This window comes from Ambystoma mexicanum, chromosome 7q (assembly GCF_040938575.1).
Source record: "Ambystoma mexicanum isolate Mex_15411 chromosome 7q, UKY_AmexF1_1, whole genome shotgun sequence".
Classification (NCBI taxonomy): domain Eukaryota; kingdom Metazoa; phylum Chordata; class Amphibia; order Caudata; family Ambystomatidae; genus Ambystoma; species Ambystoma mexicanum.
In genome coordinates, this window is record NC_090941.1 from 486,566,596 (window position 1) to 486,592,443 (window position 25,848).

Sequence of the window (25,848 nt, forward strand, 5' to 3'; positions counted from 1 at the left end):
CATTGACATCAGCCCGCAGGGTAAGTGAGTTGCAGGCGCTTTCGAGCGGTCCTCCTCACACCATCTTTTATAAGGAGTTCTTAGGGTTAAACCTTCTTTTTTGCCAAAAATTGTTTCGGATTTTCATCTGTCACAGAAAATAACTTTACCTACGTTTTACCCTCCTCCTCATGCAAGCAAGGAAGAGGAGCGACTTCATAGACGAGATCCCAGGAGAGCTCTTAGTTTTTACATCTCAAGGTTGGCAAAAATTTGTCAGTGTGATCAACTTTTTGTGGGATACACTGGACGTAAACTGGGCCTTCCGGTAACTAAACAAACATTATCTAGATGGATAATTTTAGCCATAACAAAATGTTACAGATTGGCTGGAAAAGAACCACCTGATGGACTGAGAGCTCATTCGACAAGGGGCATGGCACCTTCAACAGCACTAAAAAGGGGTGTCCCTGTACAAGGTATTTGTGCAGCAGCCACATGGTCATCCATACACACCTTTATAAAACATTATGCATTGGACTCGACTTCTTCTGAAGGAGGTCTGTTTGCTAAATCTGTACTCCTTTCTATACACGATTACAAAAAGATACGCTACTCCCACCTCCAATACAAAACTGCTTTGGGAGTCTTTCTAAAATGAGGAATATGCGGGAGGACACAATCCATTCGAAGAACAAGTTACTTACCCAACTGTAACGTTCTTTCGATTGGATGTTCCTCCCACGTATTCCTCATTGACCCTCCCATCCTAACCCCACAGTACAGTTTACGTGAATTACACTCTAAACTCTTTTAAGGCTTGGGTCAAAAGAGGCATGCCATTAACTAATCAAAATCCATGGACTATAATATACGAAAAAACAGAACTGAAGCCAACGGGCGCGCTCGAGGCTCTTATACAGGGGATGATGTCGGTGCTTGACGGATGCCGCCGAGGGACATCGACGCTGTGGCCTCGAGTGGAGCGCCCTCTGCTGGAGAGAGAAAAACATTTCCGAGGCGAAACCTAAAGGTAAGGATATATCTAAGATGAGGAATACGTGGGAGGAACATCCAATCGAAAGAACGTTACAGTTGGTAAGTAACTTGTTCTTCTGCTTTCACATCTCCGGTGGAAGGGTATTTTTCAAGTCTTTGAAAACTAACATAACTTTGTGTGTGTGTTGTGGGGGGTTGGGCGGGGGTGCAAGCTACTAGTAGCCAGGCATAAATTCACTCATCCTCAGTTTTCAGCACATGCACAGCCAAGAGTGAATTATACTAGCCAATGGATAGTGGCAAGTGCACATTTTGGACATGAATATAATACTGGAGAAAAAAAAGGTTAGGATTAAGATCTATGAAAAGTTGAAGTGTATACATGTTGGGAATGTTAAGGTTTTATCTGTTAAACTGACATAATTTGAAATGGAGTTAACATTGCTGAATCTTAATTTACCCTTTTCTTTTGGGATTGTTAATGTATTAATGTGCTCATGCGTTAATCCTCTGTGTAATTGTAGGTGTGTTTTTGAGTTCATTTAGTATAAGGTATGAATGTCGGTGCATTTTGAGATCACTTAATGTAAGCTGTATATTTTGAAATCACTTAATATGTATTTTTAGACTGTTGAATGTTATGTATGTTGCTCTTTGTTGATGTATTCTCTGAAAATAGAACTGTGCTGATCATTATTTTGTATCTGGCATTTGGAAGGTTGAGTTGAGCTGCAAAAAAGATTGATTTTATTGTTGGTTTCATTTTATGTTCTGTTAAGTGCTTAATATTTTAAACCTTTAAGCATTCTGACGTTTCTAGACTTTTTATAACTAGAAACCGTACCTTTTTAAAACATTTGTTTGTCTTCGAGTTCTTCCATTTATATTTTTGCATATGTATCTATTGTGACATGTCCAGGCAGATCACCTCACCCCATGAGACCAGCAGGATCCCTCTGGAGTTGACTCCTCCTTAGAGGGACAGATGCCAATAGGGATTTAGGTCATCATCCCTTCCCCCATTACAATGTCCTTTGTAGGCTATGTAGGGATTGGTGTTTACCATAATCGTATGCACCCTTTACTAATGGCTGACATGGCTTCTGACTTTACCTGTGCCCAATCTCCTTTTGAAGACTAAGGAGTAACGAGTAAACCAGGTCTCTGGAGGAGCCTCCCTGGGGGCTTATCCGACTTCTCCCTCACAAAGGAGATCAAAGGAGGTGTGGCCCGAGAGAAAGCGAGAACGCCAGTGTATGCATGAGGGACCCGCACACGCACCAGGAGGGTGCCGTAGGATGCAACGACTGACCAAAGCAGTGCTGAGAGGTTGCAAGGAGGAGGGAGCAGACCCTCGACTGGCAGACACAAAGCCCAGCTGAGAAGTCACAGGACCAACTCTGCCAAAACTGAGCTGTGAAAACGAGGAAACCAAGCCTTAACCACCCACTGTGGAGCCCTGAAAAATAGTTACATAAGTGACTGACGAGAAGAGGGCCGGACCACCCCCACGACCCAACCTCCCCTCCCCCTCCCCCCCCTGCCGCCTGAGGAGCAGCGCTCAAAGCCAGGTACGGAGTGGCTCAACGTTAGTGGGGGGCGGCAAAAGCAGGTGAAAAGTAGAGAAAATCCCCAGACTCTGGAGAAGTGGAGAGATTCCCAGAGTGGTGATTGAGAAAGAGAAGCACTGAATAGTGGGGAAGAACAGGAGGAACCCCAGAGTGGGGCAGTGAAAAGGAGAAACGTCCCAGGATGGGTAGGAAACTGACAAATCGCCTGAGTGAAGAGGAACAAAAAATGTACCGAATGCCCCAGGTGGAGAGAGACTGGAAGATTTGGACTGGAGAGAGACTTGGGGCTGGGACCTCTGGACAGAAGCCCACCATGAACTGTATACTCTGAACCAGAACTATGAGCCCAGACCCTCACTGAAAGGTGGCACGATTGGGGAGGTCAGAAGAAAACGGCCATCCCTTCCAATCCTCAAATACTTGTATTGTACGTTCATCCTTTTGAAGATGGGTAAGTGGTTAGGTTCGAGTAGGATTCTGGACAGAGGACTGATATTGTTTAGACATCCTGATGAGTACCGTTGTGACTTTATATAGGGGTTGAGTTTAGGGAAAGATTTCTTTTTTAAAATAAATAACGGTGAGACCAGTTTCTGGTAGTCAGTCCTGTTTCTGACCTGCCACACTATATATGAATCTCTGCGAGATGGTGGTGGTGCAATTTAACTGCACCGTAACATGAAAACATTTTGCCACTTTTTTCCATGAAATTAAGACATTCATTGTTTTCATGTTTGTTGGTGCTCTGAGACGAAGTATATAGGCTGTTTTTTTATTTTATTATTATTTAGTAAAAATATATTTTGAATGTTGCTTTAAGAAACTTACCTCCCGTTTCCAATGTTTTGTGAAGTGGTCCGCCAGGTCGTTTTTTCCAGCTCCATTTAAAGAGAAAAATATCCATGATATTGTAGATATTTAGTAATGGTGGTTCTATCCACAATTTCCAATACTTTGCTTCCACTACTTGTGAAGGACACGCCTTCTGCTGTAGGTGAGCTGGTTTACTTGAGCCCTTCTTTGTTGCATGTGTTGTGGCTTTTTTCTAAAGAGATGACTGTGTAAAATAAGTATGTTGTAATGTACGACGTGATTGAATCTTTTAGTATTTGTTTTTCTATTCTTGGAGTTGGTATTCAGTACTTTAGATGGTACACCTTAACGGGCTTTGTGCAGAAGTTGTGGGCTGGGGCCCAAGGAGTTTAAATGATTTTTGGTGGGCGTGCGTGCATGTGCAGTTTCAAATGATGTTTTCGTACACGTGTGAGTGCGAGGATGCAGTTTAATTAGTATGTCGGATGTGTTGCATGTTTTTGTATACACTGCAACTGTGATTCTGTTTAGATCACACATTCGCTAACGTGGGCGTGATGCTTTAGCATGCATTTAATTTGCTGCGCTACGTCGCTTAGGTTTGAAGTTGCACATTAGCAAATGAGAATGTGTTCTTAGATGTGTTTGGGCAAGGTGAGTGCTGGGAGGTTGGGTTTGAGGATTCAGTCTTAATACGTTTTGGTGTGTTTTCCAATGGTGAAGGGTTTTTGGTGTGGTGCAAAATAGTGCTAACGAGTAACAATAAGAATTCCTGGTCATTAGACATTGAGTGGTGACAGTTTTTTGTGTGTATTGATGTGCACTGTGCAACTGTAACGTGTTACTTTTTTTTTTTAAGTGCCCAGTCTCGCATTCCATTTGGTTACTCAATCAAGTATTGACCGATGCATTTTGAAAGTGCCCATTTGATAAATGCATGCAGTGTTTGCAACAGTGACCTATTTTATTAATGTTCTACTTTAGTAAATCAAAATTTGCTATTTTGTTATGTAGTTTGGGCAGGATGAGAGCTAGTGAGGACTAGGCAGGGTGGGTTGGAGAATTCCCTCCTAGTGGCTTATGTTTGTGTTTTCCAGTCATATTGAAGGGGCTCGGGCTGCAGCACAAATACGTGGTGGTGGTTCTGGCATTGTGGAAGTTTCAGGTGGTGCCTGTCTGAGGCCTCACTGGTTGGCCATGGAGGATGTTAGGGCAGAAATCCATTCTTGTGGTTTTTGCAGTCTCATTTTTATTGGACCCCTACTTTTTTTCACCCTTTATGTTTTGGGCTCTTTAAATTTACTTTGGCAGTCAGAGGGACTTCTGCTGAAGTCCCCCTGCTACTACAGCCTTTTTCCTATACTTAAGTTATATTGTATTGGGTCACCCATAAGATGCCCAGTCATTTCATCACACTACATTGGTTAGGAGGTAGGCTGGTGGCAGCTAATATTTAGTTTTGGCTTCACCAGGATGCCTGTACTAAGTTCTGTTTGGTACCTTTTGGATCCTGATCAGGACTATCATTACAGTGTGTAATATTGTCGTGTGGTCTTTCTATTAACTTGCATCTAAATGCTTATATGTATAGTGCCTACATTTTAGGTTAAGGATTGAGTAAGGCCTTTATTTGCCATTTGCTGTTTTATTTTACCTACACTATGCTCTGTGTTCTGTGTAACCTGAGTACTTCTTTTCCCTGATCATAAATATTTTTGTGTGACATAATAAAGTGTATATTTTTACAGTACACCTGTGTGGGGCGTTCTTGTGTCTGTTGGGACTAATTGGATATCCCTGCCAACCTTCCTCCCATCTAACTACTTTGCTACTGCTACCATTGGAGAGTCTGGTCTTTCCTTTTGGGTGTCACACTGCTCCACCATTAGGTTAGATGATTACACAGCCCTCACTAGAGGGTTGTGCACAAATCTCCTTAACAGAGGACGACAATGAATTTGTGAAAGTGTGCTGGCACAGTGGATTTCCTGGCAGACGTTACGGGTTCTGGATGTTTTCAGTGGTAACTCTGTGATGCGGTTGGCCCATCTAGTGGTAATGGTGTACATGTAGTAGTACGATGAAAGTTGTATTTGGTGATGTGTATGAGGAGTTGCGTGACTGCTCTTTTGTAGATGGATTTTTAGGGCTGGGCAGGCAAAAGCGTTCTAATTACTAGGCTTAGTGTGGCTATCTGGTAGTCTGTATCATTGACTTCCTATGAAATTGAGTTTTATATAAATTAAAGTACATGAAACACCTTCATGCCTCATTATGTTTGGCCCCATACATACATCTTTTAAAGGCTTCTTGTCGAAAGTGTGCTGAAGTACTCCAAATTCCGCTCTCCCGCAAACCCCTCCCCCCCCCCCCCAAATCTTTCTAGAGTTTTACTTTATAGCCTTCGCTATTGTCAGGAACCACACTGACGCTCGCCCTGTTTGGCGCGCTGGTGTTCGCTCTAGTCGGCATTAATGTCGGTTACATGGAGACTACTGCAATGCTCATGTCTCGAGCAATGTACTGCTCATGTGCCGTATTCTGTATGGAATACGTCACATATTCACCCACACAAATGGGTGACGCCGGCATGTCACCATCAGTCTTCAGCGTTTCGTGAGGAAATAAATGCTGTCTGCAGAACAACACTGCGCTTCCTATTGAAGTAAGTGCGCTTGTCTGTGTGATGCTCTGTTTCTGAGTTCCTGTTTGGGGATCCTCATTTATCAAATCGAGCTGCCTCCCTTATACTTCAATACCGGATAGGATACTCCCCTTTTGGTGTGAGGCATTCTTCTTGGATTGCCTACCTGGTAAATGACTATTGCTTCTCAATTACTGATTTGCTTCTGGATTTCCCCCTTACATATGTCGCCTGGTCCTGGCTTCATGTCGGTTTCTTGTGTTTGGCCCCTGCTGTGAATAACTTTGGACTCCTTCGTGGATTGCCCCATCATCTGTTTGGAACTGTTGATTGGCCGCTTTACTGTATCTTGGACTCTAGGATTGGCTCTGTTGCGACGCGACTTCCTCTCGGTGTGGATTATTTGCTTACGAAAAATCGTGGGGATTTGACCCCTGAACACATACCTGCTATTTCAGCCTCAGATTACTAACTATTCTTTAGGACACATACCCACTGGAGGGTAATAACTGATTGCGAAAAATACCAATCTGTTCACCTTACACTCTGAATCACGCCTTGAGAACGACCTGAAGGGTTGAAACACGTTTCGGCTGTCTAGTAACCATTAAATTGGATTTGAAGCCAGATTCACTTGTCATATGGACTTTGTACAAGAATTTTGGGGATCTGCGCATTGAACCTATACTTCCCTCATTATCGTCATGCTTACATATACTGGTGCTTAACAGAGGACGCCAGTGGAAGTGTATTATTGCAACAGGCCATACCCCTTTACTACTGTGGTACCAACTAGCGCGCTGTCTCATTAATGACCCACAGTTTTCCAGACTCTCTTCCTCTAGTTGTGCCCTCGTGCCATTTGGGGTCAGCACCCACTAATACCATTAACAACCTTCCCTGTCGAACTTGTGTGTTTGCCCTGCAACCCCTGGATTGCCTGGAACAACTTTCTTGTCCTAATCTGGATAGCTCCCTTCCGGCCTTGTTCTGATGTGACTCTGGCTATCGACTGTCAACCCCAATAGTGTTTGGTGAGTGTCAGTCCACTCCCTTACCAGCTTTATATATAGGTCCCAGGTCTCCGCTAATATGCCCGTGGGCTGTAGTGCGCTCTACAAATCCAAAATAAATAAATATAATTATAATTGTTTATTTATAACGTGCTTAATACCCAGAGGTTTCTAAGCGTGGACCCGGGGATAAAACCTGTGTTGCTCCATGTCGTCTTGCTTCCAAGGCGAGCGTGTTGCCCCTGAGTTATCCTCCCGAGACAAATAAACTTGTATTAAAAATAAACCCAATTTTCCATGTTGAAAGTTATTACGGTATTTCAATCTGGTTATGTCTCAGTGCAGATAGAAATCGACCACCTCAATCGCACAACAGACCTACACATCCATGAAAGTCTTCTCAGACCTATTAGAGAGACTTTGCTTTCAAGATGTTTGAAGGTTTTTGAATCTTCTAGATAACGACCTCCCCTTCTACTTGTGCCCCCTTCTAGTTACTCTGCATAGAGAAGTGGATTGTCCCGATCAATGTGCTCCCTTCGATCTCAAACTATGTGGTACTTCCATCACTCTTTCAGATCATGAGATCACGTCCCAGTCACTTTAGAACTGCAGTTTTCCCTGGCTCACAGGACAGCTACAATTTATTAGACACAACTCACGTTATTAAATGCTGAGTGTGAAGAATCCAGGGAATTAGTCCCTTTGGGACTAGGGAGGTGAGCCTGAAGCGCTTAACATCCCCTAGGGCACAGGTCTAGTGGTATCCTAATGGGGATGACACGCTACCCGAGTCATCCCATTTATTTGTTGGTTATATGGGAATAAAAGAGAACAAATGTATGCAAGTTTATTTAGACATGGCTGATATGATTTCTGACTCCTTTTTGATCATGAAGGTGTGCGACTTGCAGCAACAAAAGATTCTCCAATCTTGTGACAGCCTGGAATTTAAAGGACTAGCGAGAGCAGCCATAGAGAGAAAGGAGTTCCTGCGGATGGAGCAGCAGGAAGAGACGTCATCCGGTAGGACAGAGTTGAGAGACCGCTTCACACAGACTCCAGGGCCTGAGGAACACACTGTCTTTGCCTACACTGCTCCCAGACAGGAGACTGGGCCGCACCTGAAGAGTGGAACCACCTATGCCAATGGTGGTCAACCAGCGGCAGCAACTGTTAGGCAGAAACATGTGCAGTTCTCTCTGGGACCACTGCAAAAGATTTAAGACTACAGGTGTTTGGCAGTAAACCCACTTGGTAGCAGTCTGTACCACACAGATTCACTTGGTAGCTGTGGCTGAGCAGTCAGACTTCCCTCAAGAAGAGTTGGGCAGTATACAGAGTATTCACAATAGGTCAAGAGAACACAATAGAACAAGTAAACACGGACCAGAGCTTGGTGTAAAAGAGAAATAAGTATTTATTTAAAACCACATCTAATAAAACACACAGGCACTAATTTTAAGCAGTTCAACAGCACGGTCACTAAAAGATATACTCTCCCTTCAACGATTAGTTAGACAAGTCTTAAGTAAAGCAACACTTATTTTCAGACAGTGGTGAGCGCTTAACGAAGATGGCACTCTAATCAATCGGTTTACAAGGGAGAGAAAGGCAGAGCAAAGATAGAAACAGATCCCAACACTTTCAGAAGAACACAGTAGTAGAAGAAGTTAGTGTTAAAACCGTAAAGTCAAAGGTAACAAGGCCGGACCCACTTTAAGAGGCTCCGGTCGAAATGTGTCCAAGGTCACACGGTTCAAAGTGCCCAAAAGTCTCAATCAGTTCAGAAAGAGTTGGACCAAAAGAAAGGGACCAGTTAGATGGTCAAGGCGGCCAGCCCAGTCCAGAAGGTTAAGGGATTATTATTACCTTGTAGCAATCTTTAGAAAGGGAGGCCTGGCGGACACGGTACCTTTTAAAGTGGTGAGAATACTCCAGCGGGGGCAGTTGTTCCTGGCAGCGGATGCAAGTCGGTGCTTCATCCGGGGGAAGAGAGGATCTCATTGGGGAGGAAGACAGGAGTCCGTTGCACTGCTAGGGAAGAAACCAGCCGCGGAGTTTCTCAGTTAAAAGGAGCGGTCCTTTTATTCGCGGTCCAGTGGTAAGTGGCTATTCGGTTGCCGGTGTGCTTGGCATGGGCAATTCGACCACAAGACGTCCTGGGATGCGAGGAAAAGAAGGTTAACTCCAGCCGGGAGATCTTCTCTGTCGTCGGGAAGTGGTGAGTCGGTTCCACAGGGCTCCACCGGTGGGGTTGTCGTAGCCGGTCGGCTCAGCTTCTCCCTCGTCAGATTCTCAGGTCCTGTGGCGACTTCTGAAGTTCCAGTCCCAAAAGCCCTGCTTTTATGCCGCACACCCCCATTCACTCAGCCTAGCTGTCAATCAAACATGCTAAGTGGTGAGCCAGCGGGCTCACCACTTGGGCCAATCACACAAGAGTGCGACTTGAGTTACCAAGGTAACTCAGTCCAGGGTGCCTAAACCCCCTCCCATACCCCTTGTGGTAACCAGACAGAGTGGCACCACTTTTGGAGGCTACGGTGGAGAAGCCCGCCAAAAAGTGGAACAAAGGGATCGACTTGGGTTGGAGTCACAGAAGAGAACACAAACGCCATTTTAGAATCGAGTTCTGGCAAAAAATACCAACCGGCGAATTAATATTAAATAAATAAACTGGCGGTATGTTCGAGGCTATGAGAATTAAATAATTAAAGTTGGTAGCCTCAACAATGGGAAAATCCCATAGAGATATATTTGCGGTCAAATATAAAAAGTAGTATCCACTGCCACCAGCCAAAACTCGATCAGGGGGGACGGAGACGTGCCCCCTCGACTAACAGACCCCGGGGCAATCGAATTGCCCCGTCCAGTACGTCCACAATATGATGGTTTGTAATGGTTTCTGTTCATAATTTGGGACTAGTAAAGCCAATGGTGACTTTACATGCCCTGGGAGACAGTAGTCAGTCCCAGGGTATGGAGTCTATGGTGGGGTGTCACTATGACACCCCTGTGTCACTGCACTGAGGGTGCTGTGTAACACACATAGTAAAAACACATGAGACCCTATGGAGTAAAAGACCCCATAGCCCATAAAACACTAACAGTCAAAGGAACCCCTCAAATCATGTCCAAGAGTGTGAAGAAAAGAGACTCACTCTTGGCAGGAGAAAAAAACAAACTCCAGAAATCCAGCAAAGCTGCTGGGGGACTCACTAGGTTAGGAAATTCAGCCTAAACAGAGAATTCTCCCTAACAGCAACCAAAGATGCAGCAGATCCGTTGAGCGCCAACTGGACGAGGAGAAGACTCGCAAGGATGAACCCAAGCTGCGGTTCCTTGTCCAGATCTGACTCCGCCTCCCCGGAGGAACACCATTGCAGCAACCAAGGTATCCAGTTGTTCCAGTGAACCAGTTGGTGATCGGAGAGAGAATTATCCCCAAGCCGGTGTGAGAATTATCCCCAAGCCGGGGTGAGGCAGAATCAGCCGCCCCAAGCCGGGGTGAGGCAGAATCAGCCTCCCCAAGCCGGGGTGAGGGTGCAGGAGCTGCCCCAACCCAAGGTGAGGGTGCAGGAGCTGCCCCAACCCAAGGCGAGGGTGTAGGAGCCGCCCCCACCCGGGGTGGAAACCCAGAGACCCCAAGAGAGGGTGAGGGACACTACCACACAAGAGAAGACCAGAAATACTATACCCCAAGTGGGGTTGAGAGTCACAGTAGTCTATGGTGGAGTACCATAGAGCAAACCCCAAGAAGAGGACGAGAATATACTTCTAAATTGGGAACAGTACCTCCAAGTACGTGACTTAGAAACCAGAGTATAAGAGACCATTTCTTTCATATGGGACTTGGAACTTTGAAATGTATAACTGCAAAGACACATTTCTTTCACGGGTCAGAAATCAGCCACGAGCTAACAGGACTGTGACAAAGTCCCTTTCCAGAGAGGTTCTCAGAGTTTTTGTTATTCCTTTTTGTTAATGGTAGGGGCAGACTTGGAATAGCGTAGGGTTGTGACGGAGGACTGATTTGAATTGTAAAGGCATTCCGACGGTCACCTTTATTATTTTCTTTAGTAAAGCCTATGGCAAAAACCTTTTTAGATTTGGAGAAAAAGGCTTTCTTTCCTTTGATAATAAAATAAAAAACGGTACAAAACATGACCTCCTGTCTGTGTCAGGAGTCTGATTTACCACATGGGATGTATTGAACACCTTTTTACAGGGGTATTGTATATTTGTGTGGCTTTATAAGCTTTGAACAGCATTGAAAGACGAGGTCTCGCTGACCAGTGGGATTGAAAACCCAGAAGGTGACCCTTAATTGTTTACTAAATTTACCAAACTCTAGGCTAACATGCAGCGCTGATAGCTGCTAAGTATGTCAATAGACTAACTCTGGAGTATTTGTGAGGAAATGGGGCAGACCCAGTAGTGAGCCAATAATTCTTATAAATACAGATGCCAACATTTTTTGTGGAATGTTTGACTTCAATACTTCAACATATACTACCTAAATTGGATCATTCAGAAGAAACTGATTTTGTGAGTTTTTCGTAGACAATGTGAGGTGACTGCTTAATATTATCTCAACCCGTAATGTTTCTGACGACATACGTTTGTCCTTCGATGCCGAAAAAGCCTTTGATTGTATGTTGTCGGATTATATGTTTACAGTTTTTTTTTTACATTTTATTGAATATTTAAACAAACAATACAAACCAAACTTGCAGTGTATACAAAAACTTTTCAATTGTACATTTTCAAATCGCGCTCACTGCATCCCTTATCCCACCCCCCGTTACGAGCCTGCTTCTACTAATGTTCTATTTCTGCATCTTGTGATAGGGTATTTCTTTCCGTGGGATCCGATCTATTTGGATCCAAATAGTTCTGCTATCAGTAGCTTCCAAGCCATCAGGGTCTCAGTCGTCTCCTCCCCCCCCCAGCGCTGCTAGCTTCTTTCCATACCACAGTTTACGCCTCCGCCCATTTCTGCAGATCCGTCCACCATACCTCCAATCGTGGTTTGTGGCATGTTTTCCACCCCATAGCAATCCTCCTATTCGCAAGCGCGTATGCCAGGTCCTTCAGTTTGCTTACATGCCTAAGTTTCCGTGGCCTAGGGAACCCCCCTAACAGGCAGGCCCATACGGTATCCACCACGATCTTAATACCCTATTTCTGCCAATTTGTGTGCGACCTCACCCCAGAAGCGCCCTATAACCGGGCATGACCAGAACATATGTACCATGCCCGCGTTTTCCTCATCACATTTAAGGCATGCCTGCCGTCCCACATTTTTGAACTTGGCTATTCTCTGGGGTGTCAGATATGCCCTATGTGCAATATACAATTGCATCTGTTTAAGTCTTGCGTTCCTCGACACTTTCTTGTGATACCCTTGGACTCGCTACCACTTCCCATCCTCCATCGGGGTTCCTACTTCCTCCTCCCATTCCAGTCTCAATTGCACCACCTCCTTCCCTACTATGGACATCATCATCTCATATATTCTGGATATCTCGTGTTCCCCCTCTGCTATGTCATATATTGTGTCTATAGTAGCATCTGGTTCTTCCTCAAGCACCAGTTTAGGCCACATTCTCTTAATCTTCCGCACCAGTCTATGGTATGTGATATACTGGCCAGTGTGTGGCCCAGTTCCGCCCCCAACTCCTCAAAGGATGTTATGGTCCCATCTTGCCAAAAATCCCCCATTGTCTCTATACCAACCGGCTCCCAATGCTTTCTGATTATCATCCTTAACTGCTTCTCCACCCGCCAGTGCAACCAGTGGTACCTGAGGGGAGCACGGGCATGGGTTCCCCATCAGTTGACAAGCCCTACGCCACATCTTCCATCCCAGCACCATCATCTTTGGACGCCCATCCATCTGTTTGGGACAACCACATGATCTCCTTCAGGTAAAATGGGGCACAGTCCCGCCTGAACAACCTGGTTTCTGTGGTTTTGTCCTCTGAGAGCCATTTGGCCACATATTGCAGCTGACTTGCAACATAATAGACTTCATAATTAGGCACCTTTTATACGCCCTTTCTCATAAAAATTCTGTAGCTTCCAGAGGGCCACCCTATTCCGTGTGCCATGCCACAGGAAGTCCCTACACATGCTGGCCAGTCTACCAAAGAACGTCTTTGGTATCGTGTACAGGATATTCCCGAAATAGTGCAGGACTCTTGGCAGGACCACCATCTTCAGCATTGCAGTACGTCCCATCATTGCTAAAGGCAGCTTTACCCAGAACCGCAACGGCTACTTCTGTATTGCGCTTATGCTCTTCCTCCACTGCGTGGTATATATATATATTCCTAGGTAGCGGAATGTACTAACCGCCCATGGTACCTGCAACATCGGTAGCTGATTCGGAGGGGTCCCCTTATATCCACCCAATGGGAACATGTTAGACTTTTGAGGATTCACTGCTATACCAGACATTCCCACATATCTTCCCATCACCTCCAAAACATATTGGAGGTTTTCCTCTGGGTATCACAAGTACAATAATATGTCATCTGCATATAATGATATCAAGTGTCGTTCACCACCCACAGGGATGCCTATCATGTCATATTGCTGCCTTAGATAGATCGCTAAGGGTTCCAGGGCTAATATGTATAGCATAGGGGACCGTGGACAACCCTGTCTAGTTCTGCTACCTAGTTTCCACCTCTCCGATATCACTGTTCCTGTTTTAACTCTGGCCAGCGGTTCACTATATAACTTCTTAGCCCACTGTAAATACCCTGGACCCATCCCATAGCCAGCCAGGGACGCCAACAACCATGGCCATTTGACCGAGTCGAAGGCCTTTATTGCATCCAACGACACAACTGCCAGTTCGTCCTCACTTTCGTTCCCACATTCAATGACCCTATGGAGCCTCCTAAGATTATGGGATATGTTCCTGTCGGGGACATAGCCCGTCTGGTCCGGGTGTATCAATTTACATATCACTTTCCTTAACCTATTTGCCAAAACAGCAGTCAGAATTTTACTGTCTTGATTCAACATCGACAGGGGTCTATAAGAACTACAGCTATGCCCTGGCTTGTTAGGTTTGGGAAGTGGTATTTATGGTCGCTTCTCTAAGTGACTCTGGCAGTCTGCCTAGCTCCTACGCCTCAATCAGCATGTTTAATAACGGGGGGAGCACCTCATCTTTAAATATTTTATGAAATTCATTTGGGAGTCCATCAGCTCCCGGGGTCTTACTAGTTGACAGCTGTCTCACCACCTCCCCCAGCTCCTCTAAGGTAATCGGTGCGTCCATCTCCTCTCTTTCCTCAGCACTGATCTGCGGCAATCCTATGTCCTCTAGGGTTTCCGCTATCATCGCGCGATTCTCCTCCCCATCATCCCCATATAGCAGCCCGTAATATTTTGCAAACTCCAGATTGACACCCTCTTGAGCATCCACCAATGTTCCATCTTCTCTCATTATTGAACTAATCGGGGGTCTAGGGGTTTCACTCTTGTATAGCCATGCCAAGATCCTTCCCGGTTTATCTCCTCCTGCATGCTGCCTCTCTATGTACTTTGTGTAGTTAAGGTTACACAATCTTTCCCAGTGCCCTGCACACTTTTGCTGTAGTCTTAGTATCAAATCGGTGTCTTGGTTGGTACTGTTTTCTCCCCTAAGTGCCCTTTCCAGTTCTTCCTCGGTTTCTTGCAGGTCCGCCAGGATCCCTCCCTGCAGTCCTTTCGATTTTGCAATAGCCACTCCCCTCATCACAACTTTGAAGGCCTCCCACAATGTGCCCACTGAATCCACACTGCCCGTGTTCGTCTCAAAGTAGCTAATGATCTCTTCTCTCATGTCCTCCCTAAAAAGGGGGTCTCTGAGCGCCTCCGCTCTGAGGCGCCACGTCAGGATTCTTGCTCTCGGGGGGCAACATTGCCATCTAAAGATCAGGGGCGAGTGGTCCGAGAGGACTCTCACCTTATATTCAACTTGTGATTTCTGTCAGTATCTCTGGAGTGGCAAAGACATAGTCCAGCCATGTGTGTAGTTCCTGTGGGGCAGAATAATGTGAGTATTGCCTCTCATGAGGGTGGCACGCCCTCCACATATCTTCCAACCCAAAATCATTCAGCAGCGTCTGTAACGCTTTAGCCGACAGGGTAGGCCTATCCAATTTTCCATCTGACCTGTCCACCCTAGTATCTAATATGCAATTAAAGTCCCCCCCCAGATCACCGCACTCCCCACACACATGCTAAGGTTGTTACACAGCATTTTAAAATATGCAGCAGTATTTTGGTTTGGGGCATACGTGTATACAATACTTATTTTCCTATTTTCCACTAATCCCCTCACCACGACCATCCTCCCATCCGTCTCCACCAGCGTGTCTAACAGCTGAAACGGGACGTGTGGTGCCTCCCAGATGATCACTCCCCTGGCATAAGCCGAGTATGAAGAACCCACCACAGTTCCCTTCCATTTCCTTCCCATCATCTCCATCTTGTCTCGCGTCAGGTGCGTCTCTTGCAACAAGGCAATATCTGTCTTCTGCCTCCGCAGGTATAGCATAACCTTGTTTCTCTTCAGGTAACTATTAAGCCCCCTGACGTTCCAAAAACTATTTTAAGCTCCCCCATAGCGTGTCAGAGTCCTTCCACCTCCCCCACCTATGCAGTCCCATTCCAGTTGCTTAACTTGTCTATGTAGGATCGTACCCCAACTTAAACTCCCTCTAACTATAAACACAACAAACCCCTTCACCTCCCTCCCGCCCTCTTCCCTACCCTCCCCAAACACCCTTCCGAACTGTTGCCCAGCTCCATCCCTGGATCTCGGGCACCCCCGCATCTAGCCCTTTCTGGCAAAAGCCTATACTCGCGGCTCAGCAGGGTAAAGACGCCCTAGTGGTCGCCTTACTACTAAATCCTGGGGGTAGGAAGCCTCTATCCTGTTGCTCCTGTTTGTCCTAAATTTGCTACGCTTAGCGCTACCTAGTTCACTTATGCAATTTGTGCACTATATTCCAGTCCATCGGGGTAATAAAGTCACATAATACCGAACAAGTGTTCCAAAGCTTCATACTAGGACCCCTCCCACCCCCCCCTGCTTATCCCCGCCATGTTCATGATACATTCTCATCACTTATCGTGCTTCTGGCGATCTTGCTCTGGGCAGCCCTGCAAGTCCAGCCATGTCACTTCCTCTGGGGTATCGAAAAAGAGCGCTCTGCTTTTATGCAAGACTTTCAGCCTCGCAGGGTACAAAAACATGTACTTGATCCCAGCTGTGTGCAGTCTCCTCTTGACCGCCACGTAGCTCTACCACTGTCTTTTCACCAACATAGTATACGATGTTGGTTTAGAAAATTCTAAACTATAAAGACAGGGAGAAGATCTTGGAGTATTTTCGTAAAGGCGGAACGATAGAAAGAGCATCCACCAACATCCTGACTATAGTCAGGATATGCAGTGATGTTGGTGAATGCTCTTTCTATCGTTCCGCCTTTACGAAAATACTCCAAGATCTTCTCCCTGTCTTTATAGTTTAGAATTTTCGCAATTATCGGCCGCGGTGGGGCCCCAGGCCGTGGTTGCCTCATCAGAGCCTGCTGCGCACGTTCAACCACAAACCCTTGCGAGAGCTTGTCCACCCCCATCTCTTGCAGGATCATGTTCTCCACATAGTCCATGGGGTCCTGGCCCTCTTCTCCCTCCGGCAGGCCGACCACTCGGATGTTCCGTCTCGCCCTTCCTTCAGGCTCTTCCACTCGGTTTTCAAGATTAGCCACCTGCTGTTAAGTACGTGGACCTCTTTTGCGTTATTTGTGCTGACATCTGTGTTAGTCTTCACCGCGCTCTCTAGGCCACTTGTCTTTTCCGCCAGCACCCTAACGTCTTGTCGCAGCAGGGTGACTTAGATTCCTACTGCGTCAATTTTGTTCTCCAAGGCCGTCCGTAGATCTGCCATTGCTGTACCCCATTTAGTGCTCAGTTCTGTTATGGCCGCTAGGACCTGGTGGTTTTCTCCTTCTGGGGCACCATCCGCAGAAGCCGCTATTGTACTTTGTGTTGGGGTCTAAGGGGCTCGCTGTGCCTTTGCAAAGGTCTCCATTGTTGGTTGCTTGCTCTTGGCCCTCAGCCCTTTCACTGACATCGTGCTATCCGCCTTACGTATCTGGCCTCAACTCTGCGATGTTATTTTGACGTCTCCAGTTCGATCAGGCACTGGGGTATCTACCTCAACTGGTTGCGCTACGTGGTGGCGTGAAAAGCTGTGTTTCGAGTGGGCTGTGTCCTCCCACGTTTCTACGTTGACTTCTGTAATGTGTTTCCTGGGAGCCAATTAATGTTTGGCCTGGTCACAGCCTGTTATTTCCCCGGTTATGGGCAGGTTCCTTTCTAAATGTGCTCAAACCAGTTCCTCCCTTCCCACAGCACGAACCAACTCGCTGCGCTATTCTTCTAGTGGGCGCTTTGTCACTTGCCCACTACCTTCTTGCCCACCACAGCTTGTATGCACCTGACCGGGTATTGTCTTGCAGTGTCCTCACAGGCTTCTGAGCCTAATCCAACTCCCCAGCCCGTTAGCAGCTCCTTGCGCACCTCCTCCGCCCTGCGTGCAGTGCCAGCTCTATTTCTCTGGATGCACTTTCACTCACGTGATACGGTCCTTTGTATTTGCCAAACAATTCTGATGGCATATGTTCCCGGGCCAGATGCCCTTTGTCTTCACTTGCCGTAATATGCCATGTGTGTAGCACCTTCCTCGGCTGCTCTGTCTGCCCGCAGTAATGTGTCCTCGCCACACCAACAAGTCTTACTGTAACAGGCAGCATCCACTGTGCCCAGAGCTTGCCATGAGTTGTTTTTGTCCAGCCTGCAGGCTTATGTATTGGGTGTTTACATGCACTCTTTGTCTCGGCCAGTATAATCTAATAGTATCTTGATTATCGAGGCGCTCGCCAATCCCGACGGCTCCTCTGTAGTCCCTAGGGCCCAGAGTCTCTTTATAGTTGTAGCATTCTACGTTCCTCGTAACACTGGGTGTGTGTGTCTCAGTTTGCCCATCCGCCGTACCGCTGTTTCCTATGTTCACCGTTCACTCGGCTTGCTGCACGCTCCAGAGGACATCATGCTCGTCGGAGCCCTGCATTTAACTTGCGAGCTCAAGCCGCACGTCTTTGCCGTTCTGCCATTCCCGTAGGCGTCTTCGCCAGCAGCCGCGCCTGTCTCGTGCGTACGCTCACTGCGGTTCCCACTGCCAGGGGGCACCCAGTGTCTTCCAGTCCTCACAGGGGGCTGTGTCCGCTATAATCTTGTCACGAACTGCGGCTTGTCGGCATGCGCCCCTCCTGCAGCACCGCATCATCTGCCTCGGTCCTCCCTCATTCCTGGGCCCCGCTCACTTCGTTATGTACTCGCGGGTCGGGCAAGGCACTGTGTGATCACCGCATGTATTCTCGTTTTGGTGGCCGTATCCTGACTCCCTCTGAAGCTTGTTCTGTATGCGCTCCGGTTTTCCTCAGGAATCCCTTTGTTCCTCCGAAGCCGCCATCTTGTTACTGTGTAGCCGCATTCAGTCCGCGCAACAAAGTATCATAACACACGTTCTCCTGGGCCGATTCAGTCGCGGGTGAATGCTTCCTCTTCCTGCCACTTTCCTTACGTCCATGGTGCTGTTTTCATGCCTGCAGTATGGTAGCACTAGCATCCTAGAATCGACCGCCGGATCACGGAGCACAGTAGAAACACAGCCTACTCCATGGCTGCCAAGCCACGCCCCCTATATATGTTTACAGTTATGGTGAAATTTGTCATTGAGAGATGCTTTTTGGATAGGGTGAAATGATATGCTTCCTATGGCATCTCTCCTTACTAATCGTATTTATCTGCTGCTATTTCCTTGCACACTACTACTAGATCCCCTTAGTTATATGCCCTTTCAGTTGAACTGCTGACTATTAAATCGGAACATTGGATGGAAATACTGGAATTCAGTTAAGAGGTGGCGAACTCAAAAGTTCACTTTGTCGATAGTTCTTCATTGTCAGTAACCCTACAATTTTTTTACTGTCTGTTACCATCCTTCTACCACCATACTCCTGACAGCTTGACCAATAACAAGCTATGAAGTTCATTTTGAAAAGTCAGACTATGACGGTAAGTGTCCCTTGGGTGCATGGGCCCCTTTAAAGTGCAATGACAATCTTTCAGATATATAGGTGTCCCCATTGAATATTTTTCTTAAATTGTATGTGCTTAATTATCCAGGATTAGTGCATACAATTAAAATTGCTCCAAGCAAACACTGTTCTTCCCATCTCCATCACAGAAAGAATCAATGCCATTGAGATTTATCGAATGCCTAAGCTGATTAATTTAGCACAAACGCTACCGATTTCACCCCCAGGCAAGATCATCAAAGAAATAGGAAAGCAGTTTAAATGTTAAAGGGTGCCGTAAGAAAGCCAGACTTGATGTTAAAACGCTTCAAGTGAAAATCTAATGGTGGCCTTGCACACCCAACCTACTGGAATTCCTCCTGTTTGGCCTTGCAGCACTGTTCTTTCCATTCTTAGACTGAAAATGACTGAATTACTACACCTTAATTAACAGTACTACATATGTTTGCACCCTTGGAGATCTATTCGCCTTACCCTCCTGTAAGATTCCTGCATTGATGCAGTGCCACCCTATTATATAGGCTGTATGAATAAGGGTTGGCATAGGGCTCTGCGTATTGACCGTTTTGATTCTGAATGAAAGATGCTCTGCAGTTGGCAACAAGCCATATGCTGCTTCCTGATATCTAGAAGATTGCCAATAGGTACCCATAGGCAACTTGTATGTTGATTGTACTCCTAAACCACATCTGACATTAGGGATCCACCTTGTCGCCCTAAAGTGAGTTGTTGGTTGACCCATTTGACTCTTAAGAAATAACTACAATGAGTAGTGACAAAATAAATTCAAGGGTATATGGTAGTTCATGCAAATGGTGACCTAATGATGTATCAAGGGACACACGCCATTCTAAAAATCATGGCCTGTTTATAGGCTTCTTATTTCCCAAAACATCCAATGAAAAACCATTTTGGCAAAACTATGGTTGGATGAATAATCCACTTTTATTTGTACTTGATTCCTTGTAAAGTAGATTACCCCTGATATTATTTGGGGGTGGGGTGACAGTTGGTAGCAGGGGAGGTGTAATGTCGACTCGGACAATATTGTTTGCTGCTTCGAAGATCATAAAACATTGGAAAACATTCAGAATGATTACTGTTCAGGAATTGGAAAGGCAAGCCTCACTATTATGCTCGCTGAGCAGAGAAGTTTTCAAAAAGATGTAGATCTTTGTGAATTTAGTTTGTTTTTTTATTTCAAACTATTTTACCTGTTCATTGAAAAAAGGGGTTGTATTATACCAATCCATGTGCAGATCCCTCCTTCCCCTCACTCTGGCCTTCCTCCTTGGGCTCTCCCCTTGTGCCTTCAACAGAAGCCAGAAACCTTGTGACTCCCCTCCTTCGTCCCTCACACTCCTCACACTCAGGACATTGCCAAGAAGTCCCACTTCTAGCTCTTCCTTCTCAAAGGAATTTGACCTTTTCTCACTTTCCCTCAGAGGCTCAATCTGGCCCAAGCCCTGGTTCTCTCTAGGCTTGACTACTGCAATAGCCTCCTCCTGAATCTTCCACTCTGTGACCTCTCCAGCTAATCCAGAATAGGGCAACAAGACTTGTCCTTGGCCTTGCATCCCGGGGCTGCATCTCTCCTGCACTAAAAGGTCTTCCCTGGCTCCTGCTTGCTGCACGGATTAAATTCAAATCCTTCTGCATCATCCACAAGGCTGTCTGGGCCCGGGGAACACACTACTTCAACGTTCTCACTAAATACTCTTCCTCTAGACCACTACGTTCCTCTGGCACTAACTCTGTTTGTAAAGCGTTTTGCTAAACCGAGTAGGTGGTCGTTCACTTTCCTCTGCAGGCTCCCTCCTATGGAATAGCCTCCCCCTCCCTCTGTGCCTTGAACAGGATCTTCTCAAATTCCAGAAGCTCCTTGAGACTTTCCTCTCTTCCTCCTCCTTCCCTTCTTCTCTCCTCTGCTAATCCTACAGTTGCTGCGATCAGTGTCCTGGTCCCTTATGCATCTTCGGGGTCTGACCTACCACATCAATTATGCCCAGCTCCCGTCTATCCACAGCACTTGCAGCTGAACACCCTCCGACCTGGAGGTTCGCACTTACAACTCCCGTGGCCTCAGTCTGTGTAGCACTCAACATTCCTAGCACTTCATCTATGGCTCACCCAAGAGCTTGGACTCCCCAGCACTTAGTCCCTCTTTCCTCTTCCTTGCTGCACTTGCACATTCTGAATACTCACAAGGCATAGTAGGTTTGTACCTTCTAGCCTTTTCCCCCCTCTGCTCTCAAATATTGTGTTTTTAATGTATTTCCCACCCTTGCTCACCCCCTGCCCTGTGGGAGCTTTGAAACAGTATTTTTTGTTTATTGTATAAGCGCCTAACAAGCAAACAATAAATACATAACCTTTTATGGCAGATTTTTCGTTAAGTGGGAGATCCCAGTGAATATTACTTTTGCTGGTCAAATCGTAGTGGAAGCAGGATATGACAGTTGTATAAATGCATGCTTTATACTCTGTTCTTTTACTGATTTAACATCAGATTGGTGTACACATTTTAATATAACTCCCTATTTCTTCTATTAATGGTCTGTTGACGATTTTTACCTAGCAAATTTGACATAACTTTTTTTTCCAATTTGTTTGTTATTGAATACAATCTTTAAAAATGAAACTCATTACACTACCCATCGCCCCTCCTCCCCAATCAGGGAGTTAACTAACTTCTAGAATCTGCACTGGTAATCTATACAGTATAATGGTTGCCTATCTGACATTAAATGAATTGTATGTATGACATTGTTGCATCAGGATCGCAAGCACAGGTTTTATGTTTTATAGAAGTTATTCATTTGTTTGTGTGAAATGAAAATAAATGCTAAACTTCAGGAATGAATAGAAACTCCACTTCTGCTGCACCAATCCCATCTGAGACATTTTGATAGATGAGCAGATGTACTGCGCCTTGGATTGGCATAACCATCTCTTTCATGCAGTGATTGAGAGGTTGCACCAAATTGCCTGCGGCCCTATGTGTTTGCCCAAATGTCAGTGATTTGGAACAAAAACTTGAGGCATTGCTGGCTTTGACAGTGCTTGTAAAAAAATAAATTAAAAAAACATAAAAAAAGATCACATTGTGTGCTAGCCAGGTGACATTTGACGTGACCAGCTGTACTCTATACTGCAGAAACAATTTGCAGTATGACATTCCCAAGCACTTGGGCGAACTGGCCATAGTGTATCTTAATGTTCCCTGGCAGCTGACAGCTTTGATTGCGTTATCTGGAACGGAATATTGGCAACTCTAGATGCAATTTTATTTAAGCATTTTTAAGCAACATGCTTCTCTTAAGTTTCCTTTATGTGGACAATTTTTGCTCTTGGTTTTCAGGGAATCACGTATGATCACGTAGAACTGAATGTGTATTTGAATGGAAAAAACATGCATTGCCCAGCTTCAGGGATCCGTGGAACGGTCTACCCTGTAGTGTATGGTAAGCTTAAATTATCTTTGTGGGTTGCTTTGTCATTTAAACTGAACAGACAACTTGTGTTGTATTTAGTTTATATTTGAATAGTGCTGGCTAGCTCCTCTTGTAAACCTTTTCTTCAGTCTTTTAAAACAATTTAACAGTTCTTCTTTCCAAAAGTGCTATGCCAGCATTGAGCACAATTTTAAGCGTGTTAAATGTTTTTCTATAGTTCTGTGACCAGTTCTCCTGTGCTGCAGTAATCTTTAAAACTTTTTCTGTTACTTGTATAGTGCTTATACCATCCTCAGGCTGCCTGATAGTGCTGGGAGTGGATGATGGTGTACCAGAGGGACGGGGAGAGGAATGAGCAGGCGAGTTGGTGGACTGGGTCTTAGTGCGTAATAAGGATAAGTGAAAGCATGACGTAACATATTGCTTGCATAGTATTCATATTGGCCTAAGATCACATTGAAGCAGTGTGTGCGACCAAGCTGGGAAGGAAAGGGGGAATCAAAGAGGACAAGGATGTGCAAGAGAAAATGTATACAGTGGGTGTTGGGAGGGATCTCCCAGCCTTGTCTTTAGGGTGTGGGTTCAACCTTCCTAAGGATAGGCAACAGACAATCCTTAAGCTTTTTTTGGTTTACCTGGTGGTAGCTGTCAATGTACATTCTCAGGAGGTGCGTGGTTGGACAGTATTGTTTTGAGCAGTGGAGCGTCCACACAGAGGATATTGTGAAACTATACTTTATGCCTCTTAAAAGGTAAGTAGGATTTGTATGTAGGATACAGGTAAATAATTCAGGTTCAAAATTTCCCCTGGAGGCATCTTAAGCCCATGGTAACTAATTGTAGGACTTGGAGGCACAATCAGAAGTTAGGAGTTCATGTCAGACACTGTCAAGCTTGTCATTGGAAGAGCAAGATACTTGGCCTGATGCTTCATGGTACCCTTTCGAAGTCCATCTTTTTACATCTTGCACGCTGGGATTTTCGGATGTTTCTGACCACTAGTTATCAATGGTCTGATCCTCACAAGATGGGAGACAAAAGCTGATGGTTCCTATGTTGCAGTTTATGGCAGTGGGCCCATTGGTGAAGAAGAGACGCTTCAAGTATGAAGGATTGCTTGATGATGCTGTGATGAACAGAACTGCTGAAGCTGGGGTGCAGTGCAGCTATCTGGTTATTAACCGTGTAGGTCTGGTGCCGAGAGGTGTAGACTGAGTCCAGTAGAGGCAGTTCACATATAAGATGTACTGCTTGTATTTCCAACCTTTTTCGATTTCTTTATTGTCAAACTATCTTTAATTTAAGTTCATAATCCCAGAACTTTGGCTCTTTTTGGGTACTCGTCCTATGTTTTTAGTGTCTGTCTCTTTGTGCCCGGTCTGCATAGACAGCAAGGCTTTCCAGGGAGTAGAAGATCCTCAAGGCATTTTATTTTAGCATGCCCTCTAGCTCATGGGAAGGAAATTGTGGGTTTGTCAGTTCCCTTTTGTCTGTAGAAATCTGGTACTTGCAGTTAAATTAAAATAACTTTTGTGAGTGCAGAGAGATCAGCCACCTCACAATTCTGCTTTAGGATGGCATAATTTCCTGTGCTTTGGACTTGTCCTCATGTTCGACATGGTAGCGATAACTACCCAACGCTTTATATGGAGCACTGGGTACTGAACGGGTTACTATGCACAACATGACAGGGTTTCTTTTAAACGTTCAGTTGCCACACATTCGCGGGCTGGTTGTGATCTTGAACTTTTCCGGGCTTCTTCCCAAGTTTTCTCTCTAGGTGTGGATACAGACCTGCTACCAGAAACTATTGACAAACTGTCATTTCTGCTTTTTGGAACAGCACCCCTATCAGTGGAACACTATACTGGGCTTACAGGGATACCCGGTACGGACACCCGCTAGAATCGAACAGAGTGCCACCAACCAGTGGAACCCACACAGCCAGCTACACGAGGCGGCTTGCACTTGGAAACATGGTTCCCTGGGGCCCTTTGCTATGTGGCTTATGGTCTCTCAAGGTTCACATCTGAATTCTGTCTCTGAGGCAGCCTCGGATGAGAACTCATCTGGGAAAGAATATGCAGACCAATTAGAGAAAAGTTTTAAAAGAAATATGATGGGCCTATTTCCTTTCATCAAGATGGGCCTTTGACCTCAAAGTGGGGTAGGGAGTATTTTGGGAGATGTTCAAGGTTTGTGGCGGCTATGTCATTTTTTTGTGCCACTTGGGATATGGTTTATCATAAAGCCCTCCTCGCTTGACAAGCAAGAGTAGGGAATACATGTGGGACTGCACTTTAGTGGTTTAATTTCTAAATAGGAACTCGTAGTAGATGGCAATCGGAGAATTTGAGTGTGTTGTTGGTTTAGAGTAATGGGGATATGCAGTACTCTTCACTTTTGTGTCTAGTATTCAGTTTTCTAGATGGAGCTCTTCATTGGGTCACCATAGGTGTGGCCCATGACCATACTTATTCCATCCACGAATGCCTTAATGGCACAATTGATTGCAGGTTTTAATTACATCAGTTAACCACCCACGTGATTGGAGGTGCTGCTGAGCAGGAACAGGCATGTCGTCTTATCTGTGAGCTATGGGACCCAATCTTTATCCTGTGCTTTAAACTCCTGGTCCGACATCGCTGTAGTGAAATCCAGTGGCGACAAACTGGTGGTGGTGTGGTGTGGAGTGGTGCTGGGTTCGCTCCTGAGCTGATTGGAGCGGTGCCCAAGATGCAGTGACATATGTTGTCTGTGTGTGGGTGGGGCTCGGTAAGCGCTGGTCGCTGAATCAGTGTGGAGAAATGAGTGAGCCTGCGGCCCATCTCGGCCTGGGGGCGTGGTCTCCCTCTTTGGCGCAACAGCTTGAGTTAGAGAAGCACCGGGCCTGGTGAGATCTGTGCAGGGGGGGGGTGCTCTAGGGAGACCCACACTGTTGCGTGTGAGGCATGATCAAGACGACTGCAACGCTGTCGGCCATTTTGAATAACATCACCTAGGAAAGGGACTTTGTGTGTCACTGCAGGTGAAGGTGTGGTTATTTGAACCCCTTGATATTAGCCGGTATCTGTGAAGGAGGGGGGATGCTCCGGTAAGACAGAGACACACTGAGCCCAAGCTGCGTGTGAGGTGCGATCACGCCTGCAGCGCTGTCAGCCATCTTGTATCACATCACGTAGGATATTGACATTAGTTGTG

At 45.7% G+C, this 25,848-nt stretch overlaps 1 protein-coding gene across 1 annotated transcript in view; it reads left to right on the forward strand.

Annotated features, from left to right (window-relative positions):
* Positions 1 to 25,848, forward strand: part of SPRYD7 (SPRY domain containing 7) — a 503,469-nt gene that overhangs the window by 278,132 nt on the left and 199,489 nt on the right. The window contains exon 4 of the mRNA XM_069639108.1: positions 22,554 to 22,656. Within this exon, the coding sequence (XP_069495209.1) occupies positions 22,554 to 22,656 (103 nt within the window). The remainder of the gene's footprint in view (positions 1 to 22,553; positions 22,657 to 25,848) is intronic.